We start from the raw sequence: 25,142 nt of genomic DNA, 5'->3' as shown, positions 1-25,142 counted from the left end.
TTCAAGGCCACTCTGAGCTACTCTGATATCAAGACATGCCTGGTATATATACTACAAGCAATTCTAGCTCAGAAAACCAACCAACAAATAAGCAGTATCAAAACGATAAAAATGAACTACTTTTGAATCAGAGACGACATATGTGACCTAAAGGTACTGGGGGGAAAAGTAAATTTCTTACGAGATTCAATACTTTAGTTGAAATAAATATTAGTATTCCTTTAATCTTTTGTTTTGTCTTATTTGACTGCAAGACAGAGTCTCACTAAGTAGCCCTGGCTATCCTGGAACTATGTAGACCAGGCTGGCTTCTGCCTCTGCCTCCTGAGTGCTGGGATCGAAGGCATGCACCAACATATCCACTTTACCACTAAGCTGACCCTACACTACAGAACTGCTAAAGCAGTAGTTCTCACCCTTCCCAATGCGGCAACCTTTTAATGCAGTTCCTCGTGTTGTGGTGCCCGTCAACCATGAAATTATTTTTGTTGGTACTTCATAACTATTTAATTTGCTGGTCATGAATTGTGATGTAAATATTTTGAGACAGAGCTTTGCCAAAGAGGTCACAACAAACAGGTTGAGAATCACTGCTCAAGACTTGTATGCAGTACCTTTTCAAATATTATTAAAGGCCAATATCAATTGAATGGAAATCATTCTGCAAATTTAGTTTGCATCCACTACTTTTTTTTTTTCATTCTTGAAAAAAAAAATTTGGTCAGTTTTACTCAGTATAATTGCTTAGTAAATGTTAATTCCCTCTATAAAATTTATATTTTATCATTTTTTATCTATATGATAAATTTGAGTGACTAAAATATATGAATATATTTATTGTACAACTTTAAGCAGGCAAAGAAATTTAGTTGATCATAAAAACCTCAGTTTTCCAAGTATGAAAAATACTTGGAAGTCACTATGTAAATAATCACTCATAGCAGACTGAGGAAATGTATAACATAAATGAACGATCATTACCCTGCTGATAAGGTGCTGTCTCAAAAGCTGGAGCACTTCCTCGGGGATCCTGGTAGTAAACGTCTGCTTGCTGCGCTGGATATAACTGCGAACCTCGAGGCACCATCTGAATTGGTTTGGGGACGGGCATGGGAGGCAGATCTGTCGGCGCCCTTGGAGGTACAGGATGCGGATTCACAGGTAAGGCAGGGATACTCTTAGGGGCACATTCCAGCCTAAGGGAGCAAAATTATGTAAGACAAATTCAAAGTCTCTAAAATATTTCACATAATACAAAATGTTTCACATAAAAATACTGCTAGTACTTAGAAAACTGATATATTTGAATGCTAATCTCTTCTACAAACTTAAACGAATTAATCTTTCTTTAAAAAAATGAGTGCAGAAAAAAAATAAGTAAAAGCCAATAAAAAAATAGGCAAAAATTTTATTTTCTGGGCCAGGATGTAGCTCAGTTTGTGGGTTCAATCCCTAGCACAACATAGCTGGGCACAGTGCTGCTGGCCTGCAGTTCCAGTGCCTGAAGGTCAGCAGAAGGCGCAGATGTTCAAGGCCGTCTGTGGCTATGAAGTGAGTCAAAGGACAGACTCTGACTCAGACAGAAGAATGAACAGCAGCACCAACTACTGGGGTTAGAGCCAAACTCTTCTTTTCCTTCTACTCAGTTTACAAGGAAGAAACTTGAAGACGTACAGGTCGGGAGGGGACCCTGGAGCACTGCTGCTCAGGTGGTCTAGCTTTACTGGTTTCAGAGTGGAATCAAAGCCGGGGTCTGTCCCACGAGGAATCAGCTGTGTCACTGTGTTCCCTGCCGATACAATTCCATTTGGGAGTGCAGGAGGTTTTCTGCTGGGCAAATCCACTGTGCTTTCATCGGGAAGTATGGGCGCTGAAGGCAGGCCCACCTCATTAAGTTGACCCAAAGAGGCACTCAAAGGTCTTCTGGGAACCAGACGTTTGTTCATTTTACGAAATCTGTATGAAAAGCAGATGTTTCAACTACAAATACACCACACAATTGGTAAAAATCAGTTAAAATTATTAAAAAGTACTAGTACATTGTTTTGTGTGTGGAAATGACTCATTTTGACATCTAGTTGAGAAAATATAGCTTCCCATTTATAGGAACAATAAAATGAAAAGTAAAAGAAAAATTTTAAAGAAATGTACTAATTCATAAATATTTCCTAAGTGTTGAATTCAGTTATTCTTTTTATATATTTTTTTAAAAGATTTATTTTATATATGTGAGTTCTCTGTTACTGTTGCTGTCTTCAGACACACCAGAAGAGCGCATCAAATCCCAATTCAGATGGTTGTAAGTCACTATGCGGTTGTTGGGAGTTGAACCCGATTTGTGGAAGAGCAGCCAATGCTCTTAACCACTGAGTCAACTCTCCATTTGTTAAAGCTAACAAATCATTCCTTATTCCAAAGACTGTGTTTCATGGTTTTCATACTTACTTTTCCAGTTCTTCCTGCGAATGTGCAAACGTACAGCTGGCCCCACGAGGGCATCCTCCCCTTTGCTTCATATCTCGACACATGTATGTTTTGTATTTGCTATGCTGTGGAGGCTAAGGCCAAGATCCAAACACCAGACATAAAACAAAACACATAATAACAAATGTAAATTTTGATTTCAGTTTAGGATTCTTACAGCATAGAAGAATTTAAGCTAATTTCCATATTTATCTAAACTACTTAGAACAACTATTGAGGGCAGAAATCAGAGTTAAAAATTAAATTTTAATTATTTATTTTTACGTGTGTGTGTGTGAGAGAGAGAGAGAGAGGAGGGGCTCAGAGTACAATTTTGTGGAGCTGGTTCTTTCCTTATACTTTTACCTAGGTTCTAGGTATTGAACATAGGGTGCCTTAGCTTGCATAAAGCTTCTGCCTACTGAGAGACCTTTCCAGGTCCAAAATTAAAATTTAAAGGGAGTTGTAACAGGAGCTCAAGGTTAAGAGCACTGCTGCTCTTCCAGAGAACCTGGGTTCAATTCCCAGGGCCCATATGGCAGCTCACAACCATCTAGAATTCCAGTTCTAGAAACAAGACACCCTCTGCTGGCTTCCCAGGCACCAAGCACATGTATGCACATGAAGACATGTACCCATACACACTGTGTAGCACATGTATGCACATGCAGACATGTACCCATACACACTGTATAGCGACACACTGTGTAGCTTTCAGACCACATCAGAGAAGTTTCTCAGTGCAGTGCTCAGTCACAAACTGGACATCTCTATGTCACATGCACACACACACTTTCACAAAGGCTTAGAGACCAGACCAGCATGGAGGAGAGGTCTGGCAGAAAGAATGTAGAAGCCAGACATAGGGAGGACCAGGGCACAATAATAGTGTCTTCTAGACATGACAAGACAGAACACTCATAAACTCAGCCACAGTTCAATACCCTAGACTTTGATCTCTATGAGATGTTCTTTCTGCCAAGTTCCTACATAACCAAAAATCCTTGAAAATCCCTTAGCCTTGCAATTTTGGGGCTAATATAAACCCCAAATAATAAAATTTTCTGTGTTTGATGCTATTTTCTCAAAACCTGCTTTAGAAAGCTAGCCCTGTCGGATAGAAAAATAATACATAATTTGATCAAAGAACTTGGGTACTGGTCTTTATGCTCATTCAGTGGGATTACAGTATATTATGTGAGATCTTGTCTCTCACAAAAAATAAAACCAAAAAGACTTTAAAATGTTTATGCTTCTAATATTTGGTTAGTGGTCATAGAACATAAAGCTGACTCCTATCAAAAACCACAATATCTGTTCCAACAAGATGGCTCAGTGGGTGATGCTGCCAAGCCTCCAGGACCTACAAGGCTAAACTCTCACCTCCACATATATACACAAATTAGTGGAAAACAAGACTTTTTAAAATTAGAAGATGGTTTGGCACACTAGTAAAATAAACATTATTAATGAAACTTTTTAAAATACTAACAAAAAAATCTACGAATATTTGAAAAGTACTAGTGATTCAGCATTGGTATCAAAAAGTGACATTATCAAACTGAAATGTAACATTAAATTACTTAAGAAAAATTAAAATATTAACTGTTAACTATGTTAACTTATAGTTTCTATACTCAGAATCTTTTTTTAAGCAAAGCAATTTAAAAAATTATTTTATATGAATGCGTGTTTTGCCTGCATGTATGTCTGTGCACCAGTGCATGCCTGGTACTCACAGAGGCCAGAACAGGGCATCTGATTCTTGGAACTGGCAGGAGGTTGTGAATCACTTAAGTGGGTGCTTGGACTTGAACTGAGTTCTCTCAAAAAGCAGACAGTTCTCTTAACCATGGAGCCTCTCTCCAACCCCTATAGTCAGAGTCTGAAAATATTTGTATCATTAGTTCTTGCTTTGTATCTGTACCTACAATGGTCAGTTTCTAAGTATACCCAAAGTTGCTTATCTGAAGATTTCAAATAGCACTTTACCTGTTGTTGATCTGCTCCTTTTTTGCTGTGGTTCTGGATATAATCAACCAGTCCATGGACTACTGTACGTACAGCAACCAGTCCATTTTCTAGCTGTTCCCATGTTGGAGGAGGAGCATCTATAAAATTAAAAATTAAACAAAACCTATACTGTAATGCAGTGTTTTCTCCAATATTAAGCTAGTGTAATCAAGTTAATTGTTTTGCAGCTTTCAGACACTTGTCCATCTATGACAACTTAAAAGACCCTAGAATCAGCAGAGAGACGGGTCTCTGGGTACGCCTGTGGTGGATTATCTTGATTATGTTAACTTCTACAGAAATACCAATCTTACCTGTGTTATTCATTCCTCTTTGTTTCCTGGTTGTGGGTGTGATATGTAAGCTGCTTCAAGCTCCTGCTGCCTTGACATACTGGTCTGTACTGTGAGCTGAAATAACCCTTCTCTCTTAAACTGCCTCCAAACACACACACACACACACACACACACACACACAGGGGAGGCGAGTATGACAAGAACTGTGAATTCAGCTGATAGTGGAACTAGTAACCTTGACAAAATAGGTTTGGCTGGAATGGTGGAGACAGATGACTGATCAGACTGAATTTAAAACAGTGCTATATAACTGGAGACATGACCCAGGATCAGATCGTTTGTCGACAGTCTATCTACTGTTATGTAAGAAGAGGATATAACAGACAACTGTAGGAGATACACTAATATGTGGCAAGAACTGTAGCATTTCTTTTTTAATTGGTCAGAATGCTAATTAACAAAAATGGGGAAAATAATTGCTACACACACACTCACACAAATGAAGATCTGATTTGATTAAGCCATTTTGGTACTAGATCTGTAAACAAGGGGGTGATGAAAATTTAAGAGAGTCTGAAAGCCACCAACTCATTCTACAAGCAATGGCACATTACTAAATATGTGGAGATGATTTACTCTGCATCGATAAGTAATCTGAACTGACAGCATCAGATGTAGAGAAACTTGAAAGCATTAAGTTTCAGAGGAAAGGACTAAAGCTATCATTAAGGAATAAACAGGAAGTGTGGGTCACAGGAAATTGTGAAAGAAAAACACATAAATGCCATGTCTCAAAAGGTATGTAGAACAAGTGAAAGAACATGCAAACAAGACAAAAGAAACACAGCTAGAAGAGCAGGCATCACAGATGAACTCACGTTGAAACACAGACAGATGATTATGTACTAGGAAGCACTGGCTGCTTCCTGGGTGGTCCTGCAGACACACCCAGAACCCTTGATGCCCAGGTCCCTTTATATAGAGTGAGCACTTGATGCTAAGAATCCAAAGGCACAGACAGCACTACTGTGGATGGAGTGGGGTGGAGTGATGCAAATAAAAACAAAGCAGAAGTTTCTATGTATCAAAGAAGAAACATCCAGTATTAGTAACTGGATTAGAGACACATAAAGTAGTTTACGGACCCAGAAGTCATGTCTGGAAGGAGTGACTAGGAAACTACAGTAAGCAGTATGTAGCTTTAGCTCCATAGGAGGAGTGAACTCTGGAGGACAGCAGTGGAGCACTGTTCAAGTAACAGGTCATTAGGTCATTTTCAGGTCAAGGAGGGGTAAGAAAAAAATGCCCAAGTAAAGGTTAAGAAAGCATATAATGAATAGAATAAGGCCTTATGAGAAGATGGAATATTGAAAACGCAGCCAAAGAAAAGCTGAGAAAGCTACTTTGGGAAACTTTAGAGGGAGGTAACAAAAGAAAACTGAAGAACCACCAAGCAGTACCGAGGGACACGTAAGGTCCACTGACTTCTTACCTGGACTAGGGTCAATGTTTGCTAGTAGCTCCAAATGGGGTCTTAGTCGGTTCAAATTCGCTGGATCTCCAGTTCGCTGGAGAGCAATTGTTAGCTCCTGAACACTCTGTGCAAAAGAGGCAGGGGTCTGCAACTTAAAAGAAAAAAGTAAACATTAATTTTCCAAAAGATCAGATAACCCTTTTAAAGCACAGTTTATTTACACCGTCATTTTTTCAGTTTATTAAATTTACTTTGTATCTATCTACCTAACCTATGCTGTGGTTGGACTGAAACACCTGCTGTCTAAAGATCCTTCTTTCTATCCACAGCTTGGATACTATGTACAATACCATGTTCCCTACTCTTTGACTAGGAGGCTTTCTCCCCATATCACTGTATTGGTTGGGTTAAGAAGTATAATCTAGGGGTTGGGGATTTAGCTCAGTGGTAGAGCGCTTGCCTAGCAAGTGCAAGGCCCTGGGTTCAGTCCCCAGCTCCGGAAAAAAAAAGTATAATCTAGAAATAATGTCAGATAACAGTAAGAATAATGCCACTGAGTAGTCATATTGAATGAGTTCAAATCACGACATTAAATATATAAACTGTACAAACTAAATTTCATATATTTAATAGTCTAAATAATTTCAAATGTCTAACAGCTGAAAAAACAATGTTACAATTTGACCGCAGGACATAGAGAGATCAAACTGGAAAAGACGTGAAACCTTCCTCCTTCTTGGCTAGCTTTTATAGTTCTATGCAGGGTGCTGGGGGAGATTAAGTCAATAATGGTCTCACCCACCAGCTAACCTGCCCAGGCAAGAGGTGCCCATAAATATATTCATTTTATAAGTTCTGTTATTCTAGAGAACTGTGGCTAATATGAAGGTATTCAATGAAGAGTTACAAACAGTAAAAAGCAGAAAAAAATAAAACGAATTCCTTAATTCTCAGTCAATCTGTTATTCAAAAACTGTCATGTTTTGGGATATCTACTATAGTGGTCTTTATATCAAATCAGTTGATAAAATAAAAACAGGGTTACTAAAATTTTTATCAAGCTCACCATGGGAGGTAATATTTAGTATATATAAAATTATTCTGAGTGGGAATCATAAAGTCGCAAGGCATATATCTGAAAGATCATTCACTAAAAGACTCCTATATAAAATTAAAAGGCATTTGGGAGCAGGGTTGAGGGGCTGGAGAGATGGCTCAGTGGTTCAGAGCGCTGGCTGCTCTCCCAGATATATTTGATTCCCAGCACCTATATGGTAGCTTGCAAGTATCTGTAACTCTAGTTCCAGGAAATATAAAGCTCTCTGGATTCTTTGGTCAATAAAGAAAGAAAGGTGATGACAAGGACCGAGGGAGAGCACTGGTTGAAGCACTGTAACACTACTGTCATTTTGATAGGACTAGCTATGACAGAATATCTGGACACAATGAATCTCATTTACAGAAGCCTAACATAAGCTATTTCCAATAATATTCATTTGTTAAATAAAGTAATTACAAAATAATGATTGTCAAGACTCCAGTAAGGGACAGTAAAGACACTACCTTGTCAATAATAGACTGCATATGAGATTTATGAGACTGGTCCCCATAAAGCAGAGAGGACCACTGGTCTGGTGCAATCCTTAAGCCAGCTTCCATAGCAATTTGCACTATCTGGGAGTCATGTTCTCGCCTCAGAGCTTCATAAGTCCTAAATTCTTCTTTCAGCTGCATCAAAGAAGAGTCTTCATCACGTTTGGTGACCTAAAAAGACACACAGACACACACACAAATCTAATAACAGACAAAAACCTCATACTTTATATAAACACATATAAACAAAAAAAAATTGTGATTTAAAAAAAATCCAATTTATTTTGGGTGTTTTGATGTGTACCATAAGCGGCAGGCATACACAGAGGAGAACTCCCAGGAAGCAGTTCTCTTCTTTCACCATGTGGGTTCCAAGACCACCACTGAGCCATCTCACCAGCCCAGAAAAAGGAAAAAAAAAAAAAAAAAGGAAAAAAAAAATCAAAATAACAGCTTTCTTTTAGCAGAAAATAGCCAGATAAAAATGGGATCCACCATCCTGCCTGCAACATCTCCCATTATAGATGTCAAAATCTTGCCTTTTAAAAAAAAGTTTTAGTATTAATTTATTCTTTTCTTGATCTTTAGTCACATTTTTTATTGGATATTTTTTATTTACATTTCAAAGGTTATCCCCTTTCCCGTTTCCCTTCCATAAATCCCCACCCCTATCCCATTACCCTTCCCCCTTCTTTTATAAGGATGTTCCCTCATCCTCCCTCCCCTTTCTGCCTCCCAGCTCTGACATTCCTCTACACTGGCCCAGCCTTGGCAGGATCAAGGGCTTCTCCTCCCATTGGTGCCCAACAAGGCTGTCGTCTATTACATATGCAGTCAGAGCCATAGGTCTGTTCATGTGTACTCTCTGGATGGTGGTTTAGTCCCTGGGAGATCTGGTTGGTTGGTACTGTTGTTCTTATGGGGTTGCAAGCCCCTTCATTTCCTTCAACCCTTTCTCTAACTCCTCTGATCGGGACCCCATTCTCAGATCAATGGTTTGCTGCTAACATTCGTCTCTATATTTGTCATGCTCTGGCTGAGCCTACAGGAAACAGCTATATCAGGCTCCTGTTAACATGCACTTCTTGACATCAGCAATATTGTATGGGGTTTGGTTGGCTGTATATGGGCTGGATCCACAGGTGGAGCAGTCTCTGGATGGCCTTTCCTTCAGTCTCTGATCCAAACTTTGTCTCCATATCTCCTCCTATGAAAATTTTTGTACCTTTTTTTAAAGACAGGGCTCTCATTACATAGCTCTGGCTGGCCTGGAACTCACAGAGATCTGCCTGCTTCTGCCTCCCCACCCCCACCCTCAAGTGATGGAGTTAAAGGTATGCAACATCATCATAGCTGCCATAGATGTCTGAATCTTCTTAAAGAAAGAATGACCATGTGGGTAAAATATTCACAGTATAGAATTTAAAAGATACTAGTGTATATACAAGCATTTTTAAATTTAAAATATTTAATGAGTATAATTATTTTAAAAAGCAGTATGTTTCTTCTTCATAAATACAGATCACAACTCTAGGGTTTGCCTAGCATTACGTTATCTGACACTAATAACTAAAGAGCTTCCAATATGACTAATTGGATTTATCTTAATTTTTCCATGGAGTTTTGTGAAATGGGCCATAGCAAAAAGTGTAGAGCACGAGATGCGGGACTGTAATAATAATAATGATAATATTTTAATAATAAAGCTTGCAGCTGGATGTGGTAGTACTTACTTGCAATCTTAATATTCAGGGGGTAGAGGCAGGACCACCAGAAACTCAAGGCCAGCCTTACCTATCTAACAAGTTCAAGATCTTGAGGGCTATAAAACTATTTCAAATACAAACAACAAAACCAACCCCGTGTTTTGTTTTTTTTTTAATTTTAAAAGAAGAAATGCAGGGAGGGAGATGGAGAGATGTTCAGAGAGTAAAGCACTTGCTGTACAAGCATGAGAATCTCATGAGCTCACCATCCCCAGTTCCAACCAAATGGAGGTGGGCAAGCAGGACACAACCTCAGTCCCATGTCTAGAAGGAGCATAAACAGAACTTTTTAAACTTGTACTCAGCTACCTGAATCAGGAAGCCCTCAGGCTCAGTGTGATGTCAATAAAAATTAAAAAGTGCCACTGGAGAAGACACCTGATGATGACTCCAGCTTCCATGTGTGTCTGTATGCTACATGCATATTTAAAAAAAAAACATAAAAAACCCAACTACCTTATTTAACACTTGCTCTGTGTTAACTAAACCATTGTATTACTATATAAACTCACTTTAATTTTTATAGCACATCTGATGTATGTGTTATTGTTATCTCAGTAACTTATACTTTGAGTGAGGCTGGATTTAGACTAAAGGTTTAAAAATTTAAAGTAATTCTCGCCTAGACTCACAAATTCCCTATGACATTTTAAAACACATTTGGAGGCTGGAGTTGTAGGTCATGGCAGAGTGGGTAATTCCCACATTGCCAAAAATACAATTGTATTTTGTTAACTTTTTAGTCCCATAAGGACCTATATCAATCATTATAGTAGAAAATTCCCCCCTTTTAACTTTCTTCCTAAAAATACCTCATACTATTACAGTCAGAAATTATACATCACACTTAAATTTTTTTAAATGTACTCCTTTTTATTTTTTCTAAAACAATACTGGATTTTATTAAGCAAGAAGTATACAATCTCAGAGAAAGAATCATGTATGGGTATTAAAAAGACCCTACCACTTTATCCTTATAACAAAGTAAGGTCCAACTAAACCTTTCTAGGAAATCAGATAAACACAAAAAAACTTAACTACTTTGCTATTTTCCAAAGATAAATTAAAAGTACAAATAAACATGTGTGTGTATGTATGTATGTATGTATGTATGTATGTATGTATGTATGAAATATGTATGAAAATACTTCCTCAACATAGGCTAGCCCTCTTTAAAAGGTAGAGTATGCTTTCTACACGATACATCGGCTCCCAGAATGTAGTATTAGTTTGAGTTGTGGATGCTGTGGATTGAACCCAGAGCTTTGGACACATTATAAGCACTCTGTCACTGAGCTATATCCCCAACACCTTCATTACTCTGAAAACAACACAGGAATTTTAAGAGCTATCACATCAAAAACACCAGAGCTGTAATGTATTGAAAAGGTCAAATAGGCTAGCCAGATGGCTCAGCAGGTAAAGGCACGAGCTGCAGAAGCCTGACAGGCCAAATTCAACCCCAAGAACACAAAAGTGGAAGGAGAAAAGCAAGTCTACAAAATTGTGTTGTATCTGCTGTAGCACGCACAAAACTAACTAACTCTCTCTCTCTCTCTCTCTCTCTCTCTCTCTCTCTCTCTCTCTCTCTCGGTTAGAGGCTCGAGAGATGGCTCAGAGGTTAAAAGCAGTTGCTAGTCTTTTAGAGAACCCAAGTTAGGTTCCCAGCATCCTCGTCAGGCGGCTTACGAACACCTGTAACTTCAGCTTCAGAGAATAGGACACACATATACTCGAATATATACATAAAGTAATAATTAAACAAAATGACTAGTGAATGACTTAAATAACATCAGAATTTACATTTTTTTCTAGAGCCATCAACATGGGTCAGTGGTAAAGATACCCGCTGCCAAACCTGATGACTCAAGTTCAATTCCTGGGATCTATCTGGTGAAAGGAGAGAACCAACACCCATAAGCCACCTCCTTACCTCCATATGCACAGTGACACATGCATACCCATGTATCACTGATCCCCCACATTATACAAAATAAATCAAATTTTATAGCATATTTATTGTAAAATAAAATTTAGTAAAAAAATTTATTTATGAGATATTCGACTATAACTGAGGCAGAAAGATTATTATCTAGGTCAGAAAAACTACATAGTGAGTCTGCCTCAAATAATAGCAACAACAAAGTTCCATTTCAAAACTTGCTCATGCTTTATTGGTTGACTGTGATACTAGGAACTCAGGGTATTACACACTAGGAAAAGAAAGACTCCACCTAGGAAAGCTTCTTATAATTTATATCTGTTTCTGTTAGTAGAGAGCACAAAACATAGAAAGCATACAGACATTCTGAAATATATCCTAAATTATATTCAGTGAAGAATTACTTTATTCTTTCTAACCATTACAATAAATGTGAAAAATACTATATTTAGAAAAACTCAGAACTGGAGACAGTAATTTTCGTTGTAAGTCAATACAAAAGACTGAGACCCATTTCAGTACAGTATCAGCTGAGGAGCTACAGTGACTGCAGGAACGGATGGCTTTAAAGTTAGCAGGGTCAGAAAGTTGGTTACAGGATATATCAGAAGGAAATTTTATTTTAAGGAGACAGGAAAATAAGGCAGGATGAACAGTAAGTGACACCTGATGGGTATCAATGTTTAAGGCAGTGCAGATTCAAACTGGAATGAATATGTCCAGTATTATCATCTACATTGAACCAGACAGTGAACTGGTATCTCGGACTGTACCATCGCATAAGGAACAAACTCTTAAAAACCTTATTACTGACTCTGGACTAATTTTGCTTACAGTCTTGGATGATATGCTGGCTAGTTTTGTGTGAAAATGCTTCCACTAGACTGGTGTGTAAGCAAGCCTGTGGTGCATTCTCTTGATCAGTAACTGATATGGGAGGGCCCAGCTCATTGTGGGCAGTGTCACCCCTGGGCTGGTGGTCATGGCACTAAGACAGCAGGCTGAGTAAGCAGCTCTCTTCTATGGAGTGTTTCAGTTTCTGCCTTGAATTCTGCCAATGACGGACTGTGGACATGGATGCAAAATAAACTCTTCCCCAAATTGCTTTTGGTCATGGTGTTTTTGTCACAGTAATAGAAACCCTAACTAAGTAGAAATCCCAAGACAGAAGGAATAACAAGATGATTAATCTCTTTATATAAATTTAAGAGGTGAGACTATATTTCAGCAATATAGTACTTGTCTAACATGTGCAAGTCTCTGGGTTCAATCCCTACCAGTTGTAAACAGAGAGGTCTAAAACAAAACTGAACAAGACAAACCCAGGATTTAACTAGAGCATTATATTTTCTGAAAAGTACAGGCAATTTTACTAAGGTCCAAGTTTAATGTTTAGGTTCATACCTTGAAGCAGGAGGCTCTGTAGAGGAGCTGAACAACATGTCCAATGCTGGTTTTAGAGGCTTGAGGAAAACGTGGCTCCAGTCTTTGTACCACAAAGAGAACCAACACTTTCCGTGATAATGCAGAACCATCTTCCAAGGCCAGCAAGACCAGCTTCAGAGCTTCCTCCTGCATCGCTAGAGAAAATGGTACAAACAAAATGTACTGTGAGCAAAGATGATCTAAATCCATTACCCGAAGAGCAATATAATACCATGCCATTAACAAGCAATACAGTGAGCCCAGCATGGTATTCCCAGTGCAGGTAATCCCAGTACTCTGAATTAGAAGCCAACCTGATGTACAGATTGAGTTCCAGGATAGTCAGGGCTACATGACAAAACCCTGTCTCAAAAATAGACAGACAGACAGACCAAAACCAAACCACCACCACTAACAACAAAACCCCCAAACAATAAAATATATTTACAACTACATTTTAAAGCCACATTTGTGGGCAATTCTGTCATTTTCTATTAAGTAGATAAGTGAAACAGAATTTAACAAAAGATGAGGGTCTGTAAATTTCTTAAGGGTTTTTACTCTATACTTTTAGAATACCTTAGTAAGGGTAAGTAAGCAGCCAGAGCAACAGACAATCTTTAATTACATACCTGGTCCAAGGAACTGGCAGCCCCGAGCTCTGACTGCTGCCCAAAGGTTAGAAGAGAGTTGCTGAGGATTCTGGTGCTGGAGAATGAGCTCTGTAACTGTGCGTTCACCTAAAGATCGAGCAGCCCTCATAGCACGGATCCTGCCTTCTTCTTCCACTAGCTGGCAATGGACCAGAGTTACAAGTTTTCTCTGCATTGGGCGACTCAGAACACTCTGAGTAGTGCTATTCAAGCCCACTCCTGGAGAGGAGAAGAGAAAAGCTATTTCTAGGTTTACAATGCAATTTTAAGATCTAGGAGCACTTCCTCAGGAGTGGCTCAACTGTGGGCTAGTTCTTGGTCTTATTAGCATACTTAAAGTAAACAATAAACCAACAGTTTGGGTAACCACACCTTTAGTCTTTGAGAGGCGAGGGTAATTAGATCTCTGAGTTCAAGGACAGCCTTGTCTACTGAGTGAGTTCCAGGGCAGCCAGAGCTACAAAGAAACCCTGTCTTAAAACATCGAAATAAAACAAGTAAACCAGTAATTAAGTAAATAAAACCATACAACACTAACATTTAAAAAGTAAAGCAAATATAGTAGACAGATCTCACTATGGCATTCAAAACACCATTACTCATTTTAATCATAGAAGAAAAACTGACAGAAAACAGCAATTAATCCAAGACCCAAATACTGTTGTTCTAATAGTTCTGGTATATTATTACTGGTGTATCTTACTAATAGTTAACAGCAGACCCTTTCTGGAAGGTAACGACAACTTCCATTTTCTACAAATGGAAACTAAACTAGACAACATTCAGAGTTTATCACATAAAAGCTAGGGATATAGCTGCTAGAATGCATAACCCCTGGGCTTAATTTGCAGCATCCCCCAAACAAGTTATCTTTGCCCTTGGGAGGTAGAGACAGGATGATCAGAAGTTCAAAGCCAACCTGGGCTAAATGAGACCCTGTCTTCAAAGGAAAAAACAAAACAAAACAAAACAAACAAAAAACCCCCAAAGCTGTCAAAAAATGAAAAGCTCTTCTAAATCATGCTGTATGTATTTCTACAGCCACTCGTAGTTCCAACATCATACAAACTCTGGATTTAGTACTACTTTATATGATGTGGTTTATAATACTATCTAGCATGAAGTCGGCTTGGCTTATAATGAATAAATAAGTTTTATTAGCACTCACTAGGGCTAGTTATATGGACAGTTCAATAGTAGAATGCTTGTCTAACACTGAAAACTAAGTAGGGGAAAAGTAGAAATGGAAGGAGGGGGGTTAAGAAAGGGAAGAGACAGAGAAAGAAAAGGTTTCATACATTTGTATTTTATACATTTGTGGCTCAAATTTTGTGGTAAAGAAGTATCCATAACAGATATTTGGCCAAGTGTGATAGGGAACACCTTTAATCCTAGCGCTTGAAAGAAGAGGCAGGTAGCTCTCTATGTGGCCAGCCTGGTCTACATAGCGTTCTGGGTCAACCAGGGCTACATAGTAAAACTCTGTCTCAAAAAACAAACAAATGAACAAACAGTTGTTTGTTTAAAATGGGATTTTAAAATTCCATTTACCTCTCGCACTGCTGAGTGGTTTCAGGTACAATGCTAATTCTTCTACACATTTCTTGGCTTCCTCATAATGCTTTGTATCTTCAACCCCACTACACAAAGTAATGGGTTGTTGCTCAGGGATCTGGAGATAAAAGGAAAAGTTTTGAGTGTTTTATTAATTTATATTAAATGTTTTACTGAGTACAATTTAGCCACTGATAGTCCAGGTGCTTACAACATTAAAACTACTAAATTTGCTAAATGCTTTCAAACTTCTTACCTGCATATACTCATCCACATCCCCCCCCCCCCAAAAGAGGAAAGAGAAATGTTTTAAGATAGGCTAAGTGTAGGTGCACGTAATCCTTTGACAACCCAACCTGATCTTACAGATGGCACACAGGACGAATGGGTTAGAATCAGCCATGACACAGAATACAGACACTCAAACTAAGGCATGCAGTTGGCAAAAGCAAGGCTGAAAACACTTGATATTGTAAACCATACCAAAGCTAAGTATTTTGGATTAAACTGTATGTAATTTAAACTTTTAAAGCTAAAGAACTTGCAAACAGCATTACACACTGAAATTAACAAGTTAATTTTTTAAAGACTTAAATTTTGTTTTTCCTTATGTGTGTGTGACTGCATGTGAGTATGCATGCCACATGAGGGAACTGGATCCCTTGCAGCTAGAGTTACTGGTGACTGTGAAAAGAGCTGCCTGGTGTAGGAGCTAGGAAATCAGTTCAGCAGCAAGCACTTACTCTATATTACTAAACTATTTCTCCATTCCCTAATCTGTAAAACCTAATGGATTGCCTGCAAGTCTTTGTTTTGCAAGAAGCACGTGCATGCGTGTGTGTGTGTGTATGTGTGTGTGTGTGTGTGTGCGCGCGCGCGCGCGCGTTACCAAGTAGAAGAAAGGAATTTACTAATTTAAGGGGTAGGGATTCTTTTGTACCACTAGAGGGAGCATGAACATAGAAATGGAACAGCCAACAGAACCTCAATCTGTCAACTAAATCAGGATTTTTCTAAGGAAAACCTTGTTTTCAGAGGCTAATATATTATTAAAATATAAAGGTAAACTCAAGATTCAGTAGCTTGAGTTACAGTGTTTACACCTAAAAAGATATTTTTAGAAAAGGTGGAGGCCTAGGAAATGTGCTCCTCCACAACTACAATGCCCTGTGGGAGGACGTTCTAATGAAAACACATCAGTATGAACTTACAATATTTTCATATAAAAGATTCAGCAGCTTTGGTGGAAGGATGTCATTTTGTCTATGTGGTTTTTTTTTTCTTTTTTTCTTTTTTTTGGAGCTGGGGACCAAACCCAGGACCTTGCGCTTGCCTACTGAGCTAAATCCCCAACCCCTGTCTATGTGTTTCTTGCTAAGTGGTTTCTTTTTTTTTTTTTTTTTTTGGTTCTTTTTTTCGGAGCTGGGGACGGAACCCCGGGCCTTGCGCTTCCTAGGTAAGCGCTCTACCACTGAGCTAAATCCCCAGACCCAAGCTAAGTGGTTTCTTGATGTGATACTGTGAGTTCCCCTTGATTCTTCCCATTTCCTGTATACATATTAACATTTCCTTGAATATTCAATCGTGTGTGTTAATTTACAGAAATTACTGGTACGATAGACTTTTGTCACTGGATTTTTTTTTAGTTATTTTGATTTGATTTTGAGACAAAGTTTCACTATGTAATTCTGGTTGTTTTGGAACTATGTAGACCATGCTAGCCTCAAGCAAACAGACTCTGCCTCCCAAATTGTCATTGGCTGGGATGGATGGCTCAGTTGAGAGTGTTTTCCTCATATGCACAAAGACACAGATTTAATTCTTAGCACCACATAAACCAGGTATGGTGGCACATGCCTATAACCAAGAGGTAAAAGCAAGAGGATCAGAAGTTCAGGGTCCTCCTCAGTACACGGTGAGTTTGAGACTGGCTTGAAATACATGCGATAATGTTTTCTTTGTTATTGCAATACATTTGTGCAGATTTAGGAAACTTCTGTAAATGTAACCCTGTAACTCTGTGGTATAGACTACACAGTGAATCAGTTCTGATGGCTAGGCTATTTTTAACTTGTTTTTATAGACTGTAGTGACCTCTGCAGGTCTCCTTTGTATGTATGTGTTAAAAGCACCTGGTTTGGTAATCTGTAAGTGAAGCTCATCACAGGGCTGCATTTTCCATTTTATATTTTCCACAGCCTGACAGTTTGCACTCTCCCTAGCACATGCAAGAGCTCTGCATTTCCACATGGGACCACCACCATTCAACCACTGGTTTATAGGAAGAGCTAAACAAAAACAAACCCTGCTATTAGCTAAACCTGCATTTTCCTGATTAGCAGTAAGATTAACCATTTTTTCCTGGTTAAAAACAAAATAAACAAACAAAGAAAGAAACAAAGGAAGGAAGGAAGGAAGGAAGGAAAGAAGGAAGGAAGCAGTTTTATAAAAGCACTTTAAATTTACAGAAAAATGGACAGTTCAGAGAATTCCTATCACCCCACACCTCATTCCCATAATGTTCTCTTGATAGGATACATTTACTGATATTAATATGCCAATATGACTATAATGATAATTTAGCTCCTTATGGCTAGAAATTGTGATTTTACTCAGAACTCCTTACTTTTGCCTAACAGCCTTCCTGTGTTCCAAAATCTCATCCAGAATACTTGATTTATGTATTACTTTTTGCAAGATTCTTCCTGTGTTTTGATGGTTTGCAGTTTTAAGGAAAACTGGTGATACATGTTGTATACTGACTTTTGATGGAATCTCAATTTTCTCACAAGGAGACCTGAGTTGGATATTTTTGGCAGTAAGTCCAGAGAGAAAAAAAATGCCCTTTTCATCACAGCATGCGAAAGATTCACCATCAACATGACTTATTTCTGCTTACATTAATCCAGTTCACCTGGCTAAGGTAACATTTCCTGAATTTCTCTAACATAAATATGTGTATTTGGTGTAGGGTTATCCATCAAAACCACTCTTCAATCGTATAAATGAACACATGTGGTACTTAAATGAACAAGTGATGAAGCCAGAGATTATATATTTTTTCAGACGATACTGAAAGTTCAAAGATATAATCTGAAAGGGACCAGTGGGATGGCCCAAAGGGTGAAAGTGCTTGCCACCCATCAAGTCTGAAGACCTGAGCACAATTCCCACGATCTACATGGTGGAAGGAAGAAGCCATTCTTTGCCTGTCCTCTATGTGTCCCCCTCACCCACAATCAATCAATAAACAAACAAAAATATAATAGTAAGAAGAGAGGTATAATCAGAAAGAAAACACACTCATAACAAAACAACACAACCACAAGAATCATTCCCCACAGTATCACACAGGTAAAAAACATAACTCCAGAGTTTAATTCAACAGTAGTTAATTGAAAATCTTACGGCGTGCGTGCGTGCGTGCGTGCATGTAATTTTACACTTGCAGAAAACCTGAAGAGTCTTAAATTTATTCTTCCTTCTTTTATGATTAGTTTTCTTTCCTTTTCTTTTTTATTATTTTTTTCCAGGTTTAAAATTTAATGCTTGTTCAGGCCTGGGTCCCTCATTCCCGCCGCTGTCGGGTCCACTGCTCTGGGGTCAGAGTTTTCTGCTCAAAGGCATGGATGTGCGGGAACTCTTCAGCTAAACACTCGTTCACCAGCCGGTGTCCCTGGAGCAGTGGCTTCCCCTCGAACTTAGCGGACACCACCAGGACTCGGAAGCTGGTCGTGCAAGGGTTCAGAGTCGTGTCCTCCACCTCCACATGCTCTGCTTCCAGGTCCTGCCGCAGCTTCTCTCGGAGGTAGTCGGTGCTGGGTTCCATGACCACAGCCCGGCGGGGCCACAGCCCAGCGTGCACAGAACCTTGCCTTTTTTCTTTCCTTTTCTTAATTTAAAATATATGATTTAAAATTTCTATTTTAGAATTCTATTGGTTATGGCTATTCCTTGAGGGTCTGGTTTTGAGTCTTTATCACGGCCTGAGTCTTGTGTACATGCAGTTGGGAGAAAGTTGTTGATGTTGTTCTTCTTCTTCCTCTTCTCTTCTTTTCTCTTCCTTCTCCTCCTCTTCTCTTCTTCCTTCTTTGTTCTCCTTCATCAACTATTACCATGTTTTATTTCCTGTTTCCTTCCCCTTTTTTTCAAACATCACTATACGTGTGAACATGTTATGCAGCCCTTATCTCTACATAAGGGTTACTGTAGTTATATCGAAATAGTGGTTACTTGGGCATCCACTTCCCAAATACATTAAGATGTATCTAATAACTTCTTAAAGGGTTAGGGAGATGGTTCAGCAGTTAAGAGCACTTGCTGCTCTTCTGGAAGACACAAGTTCAATTCCCCTGCACCCACATCAAGTAGCTCACAACTGCATGTAACTCTAACTTCAGATGATCCAATACCCTCTTTGGCTTCCAAGGATACCCTGACATATGGGGCACACAGTTACATTAAAAACAAATGCCCTGGGGTTGGGGATTTAGCTCAGTGATAGAGCGCTTGCCTACCAAGTGCAAGGCTCTGGGTTCAGTCCCCAGCTCCGAAAAAAAAAAAAGAAAAAAAAAAACCAAAAACCAAAAAACAAACAAAAAAACAAATGCCCTTTTTTTCTTTTCTTTCTTTTTGAGACCAAGTCTCACTATTGTAACATTGCAGGCTTCCAACTCAAGGGGTTTGCCTGCCTGTCTTCTACCCCGTGCTGTAATAAAGGCAAACAACACAACACCAGTGAAAATAAAACCTTTTAAAAGCCAGGAAAGGGAAAAAAAAATCAGTAAGTAACGACTCTCCTCAGATAAAACAAAGTGTTCTTCACCTTTCTTTTTCTATATGCTGTGCAAACTGACTCAAACTTAGAAAAGACCTGGGTTCAAAGACTAGCATAAACATCAAGTGTTCTAAGACAATGACTTTAAATTTTCTAAATTAAATAAAATCAGAGGCACAAGAAATAAAATAGAACTATGAAAACTTAAAACCTACAGCTGTATCTTTGTTATTGTTCTCCATTTCCATTTTATCTGCATAGAGCCTTTGACTTTTTCTACTGTTATAATTCAATACATACCTATTTATTTTGCTCAAACCCTCCCAGCTTTGCCCACTGGGAGCTCTTTCAAGCAGCTCTGGTATGCCTTTGACATAGTTCCACTTTGTTTGAATGCTTGCACAAGATACTCCATGCTCATTTTAAGGACTTGTTGTCCTAGCACTTGATTTGACCATCCCTCCCCAGAGTTCTGGTTCCTTTATTGGAATATTGTATTATCTAAACAAATCTAAACAATATCTAAACAAAAGGCATGTACACTCACTCCTATTGGGACTATGATGTCCTTAAGATTATCTTGGCTAATGAGGCAAGGAAATATGCAAATATAATAACCCAAGTATATACATATTTATAAATATTGCTATCTGTGCAACAACCATCTGTATCTATACTCAAATAAACATGCCCACACAAAGACACACATAACTAAAGCAGTCAATTAGAGACAATGACCAGGATTAAGTTACTGTATTACCTGAGCACCCACTAGCTGCAGTAATGCTGAGTTCACAGGAAGGAGCTCAATGTCCGTATTGATAGTGGTCTGGTCAAATGGGCAAGCCTTACGGTGGAGTTTATTCAGGCACATTTTGCAGACAGTATGGCCACAGCCCAAACTGATGGGCTTTCGAATTGTTTCGTCGAAAGTCTGAGTGCAAATTGGGCAGGAAAGGAAATCCGTCCATTGTGGAGCTTGTACAGGCATTGCTTCTGGAGTTACAATTCACTAACACGCACACACACACACAAATCTAAAGCAAAGATTCCACTGGAATCAAAATCTTGGAAAAAAGTTTATCTTTTTTTAAATATCTTCTGTAGATACAGTCAGCACATAGTGTGAAATATAACCTGAAAAACAGAGAAAGAAAAAAATTAGAATAATCTGTTTTTAATTTCAGTTAAACTGTTGAAAAGAAATTAAGTCCAATCTTGACTCTGCAATCTTTCATAGCACTTTAATGTTACAACATTCAATTTTTATACATTTTATAAAATCAAAGCTATGATAAAATAACCAGTTCCATCTTCTATTTTAAAGGGGGTCATATTTCCCAGAAGGATGAATTAGCTTGTCTAAAGGTGTGACCTTTGAAGTCTGTAGGAGGTTGGAACAGACAGACACAGACACAGACACAGACACAGACAGACAGACACAGACAGACAGACAGACACACACACACACACACACACACACACACACAAATTAAGAGATAGAGATTAAGCCATCTCTCTAGCCCCCTACCTCAAATCTTAATTCCTTACCATCTTATCTCCACCATCACAGACACAGAGAGATTAAAGGAACAGGGAGCTCCTACTTGCAACTCCATTCAAAAGCTGTGTAACAGTAAAGATGGAGATACAGCACCCCAGTCTGTAATCTCGGAAAGCTGTAAACCTCACAGCTACTTTGTGTTAACAAATTGAACTACCAGGCCTAAGTTCTGATTTAAAGAGTAGAAATTTATATTCTTTTAATCTTACCTCCTCCACCATAGTATGTAATTCAGGATGGTATTAAAGTAACTATTCTGACAGTAACGAGGCCCAACTCAAGAACAAACATCAGTTTTTCTGTGTATGGTCTGGAGAGAGAACCCAGAACCTGTGTATGCTAGGCAAGTATGCCACCAATGTGTTAACACCACCATCTCAACACTAATTTTACCTTCACTTTGGAGGGGATTAAAGGTATATACTAAGGGAATGTCTACATTCCAGGCAAAGGGATTAAACATTGTATCTTAAGAGCTGAGCCACACAACTAGAAACAGGTATTCTTAGCAAATAACACAGTCTCTGGGTTCACAGTGTGATCAAATATCCTGCAACAGCGACACAAGGGCTGGTAAGATGATTCAGTAAGTACTGGTGCTTGCCACCAAGATTTGGGAGTCTGGTTCAACCCCTCGAGCCCACACAGTGGAAGGAGAAAATTTCTAAAAGTTGTTCTCTTGCCTTTTCAGTGCATGGCATGTACTCTACATGTCAAAAGATGGGGAGGGGGGCTGCAGAAACTCCTGAGAGCACCTGCTGTTCTTCTAGAAGACCACACCCACATGGTAGCTCACAGGCTGTGATTCTAGATCCAGGGAATTCAATGACCTCTTTTGGTCTCCACCAGCACCAGGCGTGTACATGGGGCACAGCCATAAATGAAGGCAAAACACCTACAAATATAAAATTTTTTTTTTGGTCTTTTTTTTTTTTTCAGAGCTGGGGACCGAACCCTTGTGCTTCCTAGGCAAGCGCTCTACCACTGAGCTAAATCCCCAGCCCCTAAAATGTTTTTTTAATTCAAAAAAAGTGGTCACTCTAAATAATTAGAGACCAAATAACACAAGACCTAAACTCAGGGTATTTGCTCGTGTGGTGAGGAGTGGAAGGAGTTCATGAATCTACAGCCAATTGACTTTTGACAAATAACAGTTAAAAATACAACTGGAAGAAAGGACAATCTTCTCAATAAATGGTACTGAGAAAACTGAACATCCACATGAAGAATGAAAATAGATCCCTCTTCTCACCAGTTCTTGCAACCAAACAAAATGTAATGGACTTATGTAAGATCTGAAACTGCCAGAAGAAAGCAAAGAGGAAACATGTCAGGGTGTTGAAATAGGCTTGTTTCTTGTTTATGGACATACTAAAAGGCTCAGGAAACAAAAATAAAAAGATATTGGATTACATGAATTAAAAAGTTCTGAGGGTGTGCCTGGGAAGATAGCTCAATAGTTCAGAGCACTTGCTGTTCTTCCACAGGACCTGAATCTGATTCTCAGTACTCAAGAAGGGAGGCTCACAGCAAACATAATTCCAATTTCAGGGACCTGACACCCTCTTCTGGTCTCTCTGAACAACTCTACACATATGTGCTCACACACATACACACGCATAAATAAGGTGGAGACAGAGAATAGATAGTGCTTGCTGGTAACCAGCCTAGCTCCAGGCTCAACAAGAGACCCTACCTCAAAAGACCAAGTCAGCAAGTAATAGAGCAGGTTACCTTAAGTCTTCCTGTGGTCTCAAAGCTCAAATGCACATATACCCATACTCATAAGCCATTATTCACTCTCCCTGATTAAATTAAAAATTAATTTAAAAATCCTTTAAATCACTCTTAAATATTGTATTTCAAAAACTACAAAGCACACATTTCTTTGGAGACTCAAAGTTTGACTTAACCATAGAAACGGATCCAAAAATTTTTACTACTTCATTCTTTTAAGTTTCTTTCTCCAACTTCATTTTCAAATATTCAAAATTATCAAATACTGTTGTTTACATCGTGTTTAACACACACACACACACACACACACACACACACACACACACACACACACACACACACACACCAGGATATATGGTTTAATGAATGTAACATTCTTCTACTTGGGTTAAGTTAGGAGTAAACACATGAAATACAATTATTAAAATACCAACATCCTGATTCTCAGACAAAGGGATGACTCATCTCTCAGATGGCACAAGACTTCATCGTGTTACTCAGAATAGAGTATAATTTAAATTTTATGACTTATTTCTGGAATTCTTGTTCAATATATTTTGAACCACTGCTGATTTATATTGCATATGTCACCTGTTTGGCCACCTTGGTTGTCAGATCCCTAATTCAGAGAAAGATCCAATTTAAAATTTATCAAATACCTGTTCTAAATTAGTTCTTCTTCTGAGGCATCATTTTAGCTATGTATAGATGATAAACTTTAATGTTGAGACACAGGGTCTGACCTACCTAGTCCTCGCTGGCCTAGAATGTATTATATACTCATTTGTGTTGAGTACCCTTTCAATAAATGGCTCTAAGGTACAAAATCAGTTATGCAAAAGAGAGATCAGGACATGAACCACATAGGACAGACTGTGTACTCTGCTCCACCTATGATTTAAGGTATTTGCTGGAGGTCTTGAAAAGTATCCCCTAAGGATTAGGATTGTGATGAAATGCTATCAGCGCTGTAATACAGTAGGTTCAAAGTAAATGGCAGGACTATGACTCAGGCAGACCAAATGCTTAAGTTGCTACTTTTAAACCTATTATTTATGTCACTTTACAGATGGTAGTTAACAGTGGTTGATATTAGAAAATTTTTGTTAAGTGACAGGAAATCTAAAATCAGATAATTGACAGTTGAATAGGTCTATAAATTAAATTAGGCAAATTCTACACTTAAGTGAACTGTACTGTTTGTAAATTTTCCATCAGTAAAGGGGTTGGGGATTTAGCTCAGTGGTAGAGCACTTGCCTAGCATGCGCAAGGCCCTGGGTTCAGTCCCCAGCTCCGGAAAAAAAAAATTTTTTTTCCATCAGTAAACCTGCTAAAATCATTAAAGGCCTATCTTTTTATATCTTTGTTTCTCAAATGTTTATTTATAATTTTAAAATGTCCACTGGTCAGATTTTTCTATAAGCACAGCAAGAGCTGTACTGAACAGCTAAATTATACTACTGTGAGATGTTAGTTTATCACAACCATCTCTTACCATAAAATTACAGGTTTATTTTATATGTCCCTGATTCAGAGAAAAACAGAAACTAAAATTCACTGTTACTGTTATAAGCAAGTTCTTCTCCTGGCAGAAGTATACTTGTTTATAGATTATAAACCCTTGATGGCAGGAAGCGCTTTTCAGTCAAAGGCTAATTAATTGTTGAACTGGACTAAAACAAAGGTTTTAGTTAAGGTTAGGTTTAGGCTGCCTTTTAGAAAACTACTAAATCAAACAAAACATTATATGTAAGGAAAAAAATTCTTGGATCACTTCTCACTCTATCCCACATGGTACTTTTTAAGAATCATTATTCTTGACCTTAACCTAGTTTGCCACTTCTCTGGAAGATTTCTATGGCAATCAGCATGAAGGGACCACAT

General features: G+C 38.5%; 2 protein-coding genes across 2 annotated transcripts in view; both read right to left on the bottom strand.

Annotated features, from left to right (window-relative positions):
• Rc3h1 (ring finger and CCCH-type domains 1) overlaps window positions 1-25,142 on the bottom strand; it is a 72,017-nt gene that overhangs the window by 21,241 nt on the left and 25,634 nt on the right. Inside the window, exons 2-11 of the mRNA XM_008769698.4 lie at window positions 20,717-21,093; window positions 15,177-15,297; window positions 13,605-13,844; window positions 12,952-13,127; window positions 7,810-8,010; window positions 6,265-6,397; window positions 4,456-4,574; window positions 2,446-2,558; window positions 1,675-1,956; window positions 982-1,196 (exon numbers count right to left, since the gene is read on the bottom strand). Coding sequence (XP_008767920.1) covers window positions 982-1,196; window positions 1,675-1,956; window positions 2,446-2,558; window positions 4,456-4,574; window positions 6,265-6,397; window positions 7,810-8,010; window positions 12,952-13,127; window positions 13,605-13,844; window positions 15,177-15,297; window positions 20,717-20,947 — 1,831 coding nt within the window. The 5' untranslated portion in view covers window positions 20,948-21,093. The remainder of the gene's footprint in view (window positions 1-981; window positions 1,197-1,674; window positions 1,957-2,445; window positions 2,559-4,455; window positions 4,575-6,264; window positions 6,398-7,809; window positions 8,011-12,951; window positions 13,128-13,604; window positions 13,845-15,176; window positions 15,298-20,716; window positions 21,094-25,142) is intronic.
• Window positions 18,597-19,152, bottom strand: Bola2l2 (bolA family member 2 like 2). The gene has a single exon (XM_063272751.1). The coding sequence runs from the start codon at window positions 19,006-19,008 to the stop codon at window positions 18,748-18,750; it is 261 nt and encodes an 86-aa protein (XP_063128821.1). The 5' UTR covers window positions 19,009-19,152; the 3' UTR covers window positions 18,597-18,747.

Source organism: Rattus norvegicus, chromosome 13 (genome assembly GCF_036323735.1).
Source record: "Rattus norvegicus strain BN/NHsdMcwi chromosome 13, GRCr8, whole genome shotgun sequence".
In the NCBI taxonomy this organism is placed as follows: Eukaryota; Metazoa; Chordata; class Mammalia; order Rodentia; family Muridae; genus Rattus; species Rattus norvegicus.
Note: the sequence above shows the minus strand (reverse complement) of the source record. Positions and strands in the feature narration are given on the sequence as shown.

What these genes read in the sequence shown, in the direction of transcription:
- Bola2l2 (XM_063272751.1), bottom strand. Translation starts at nt 19,008, where the DNA reads ATGGAACCCAGCACCGACTACCTCCGAGAGAAGCTGCGGCAGGACCTG.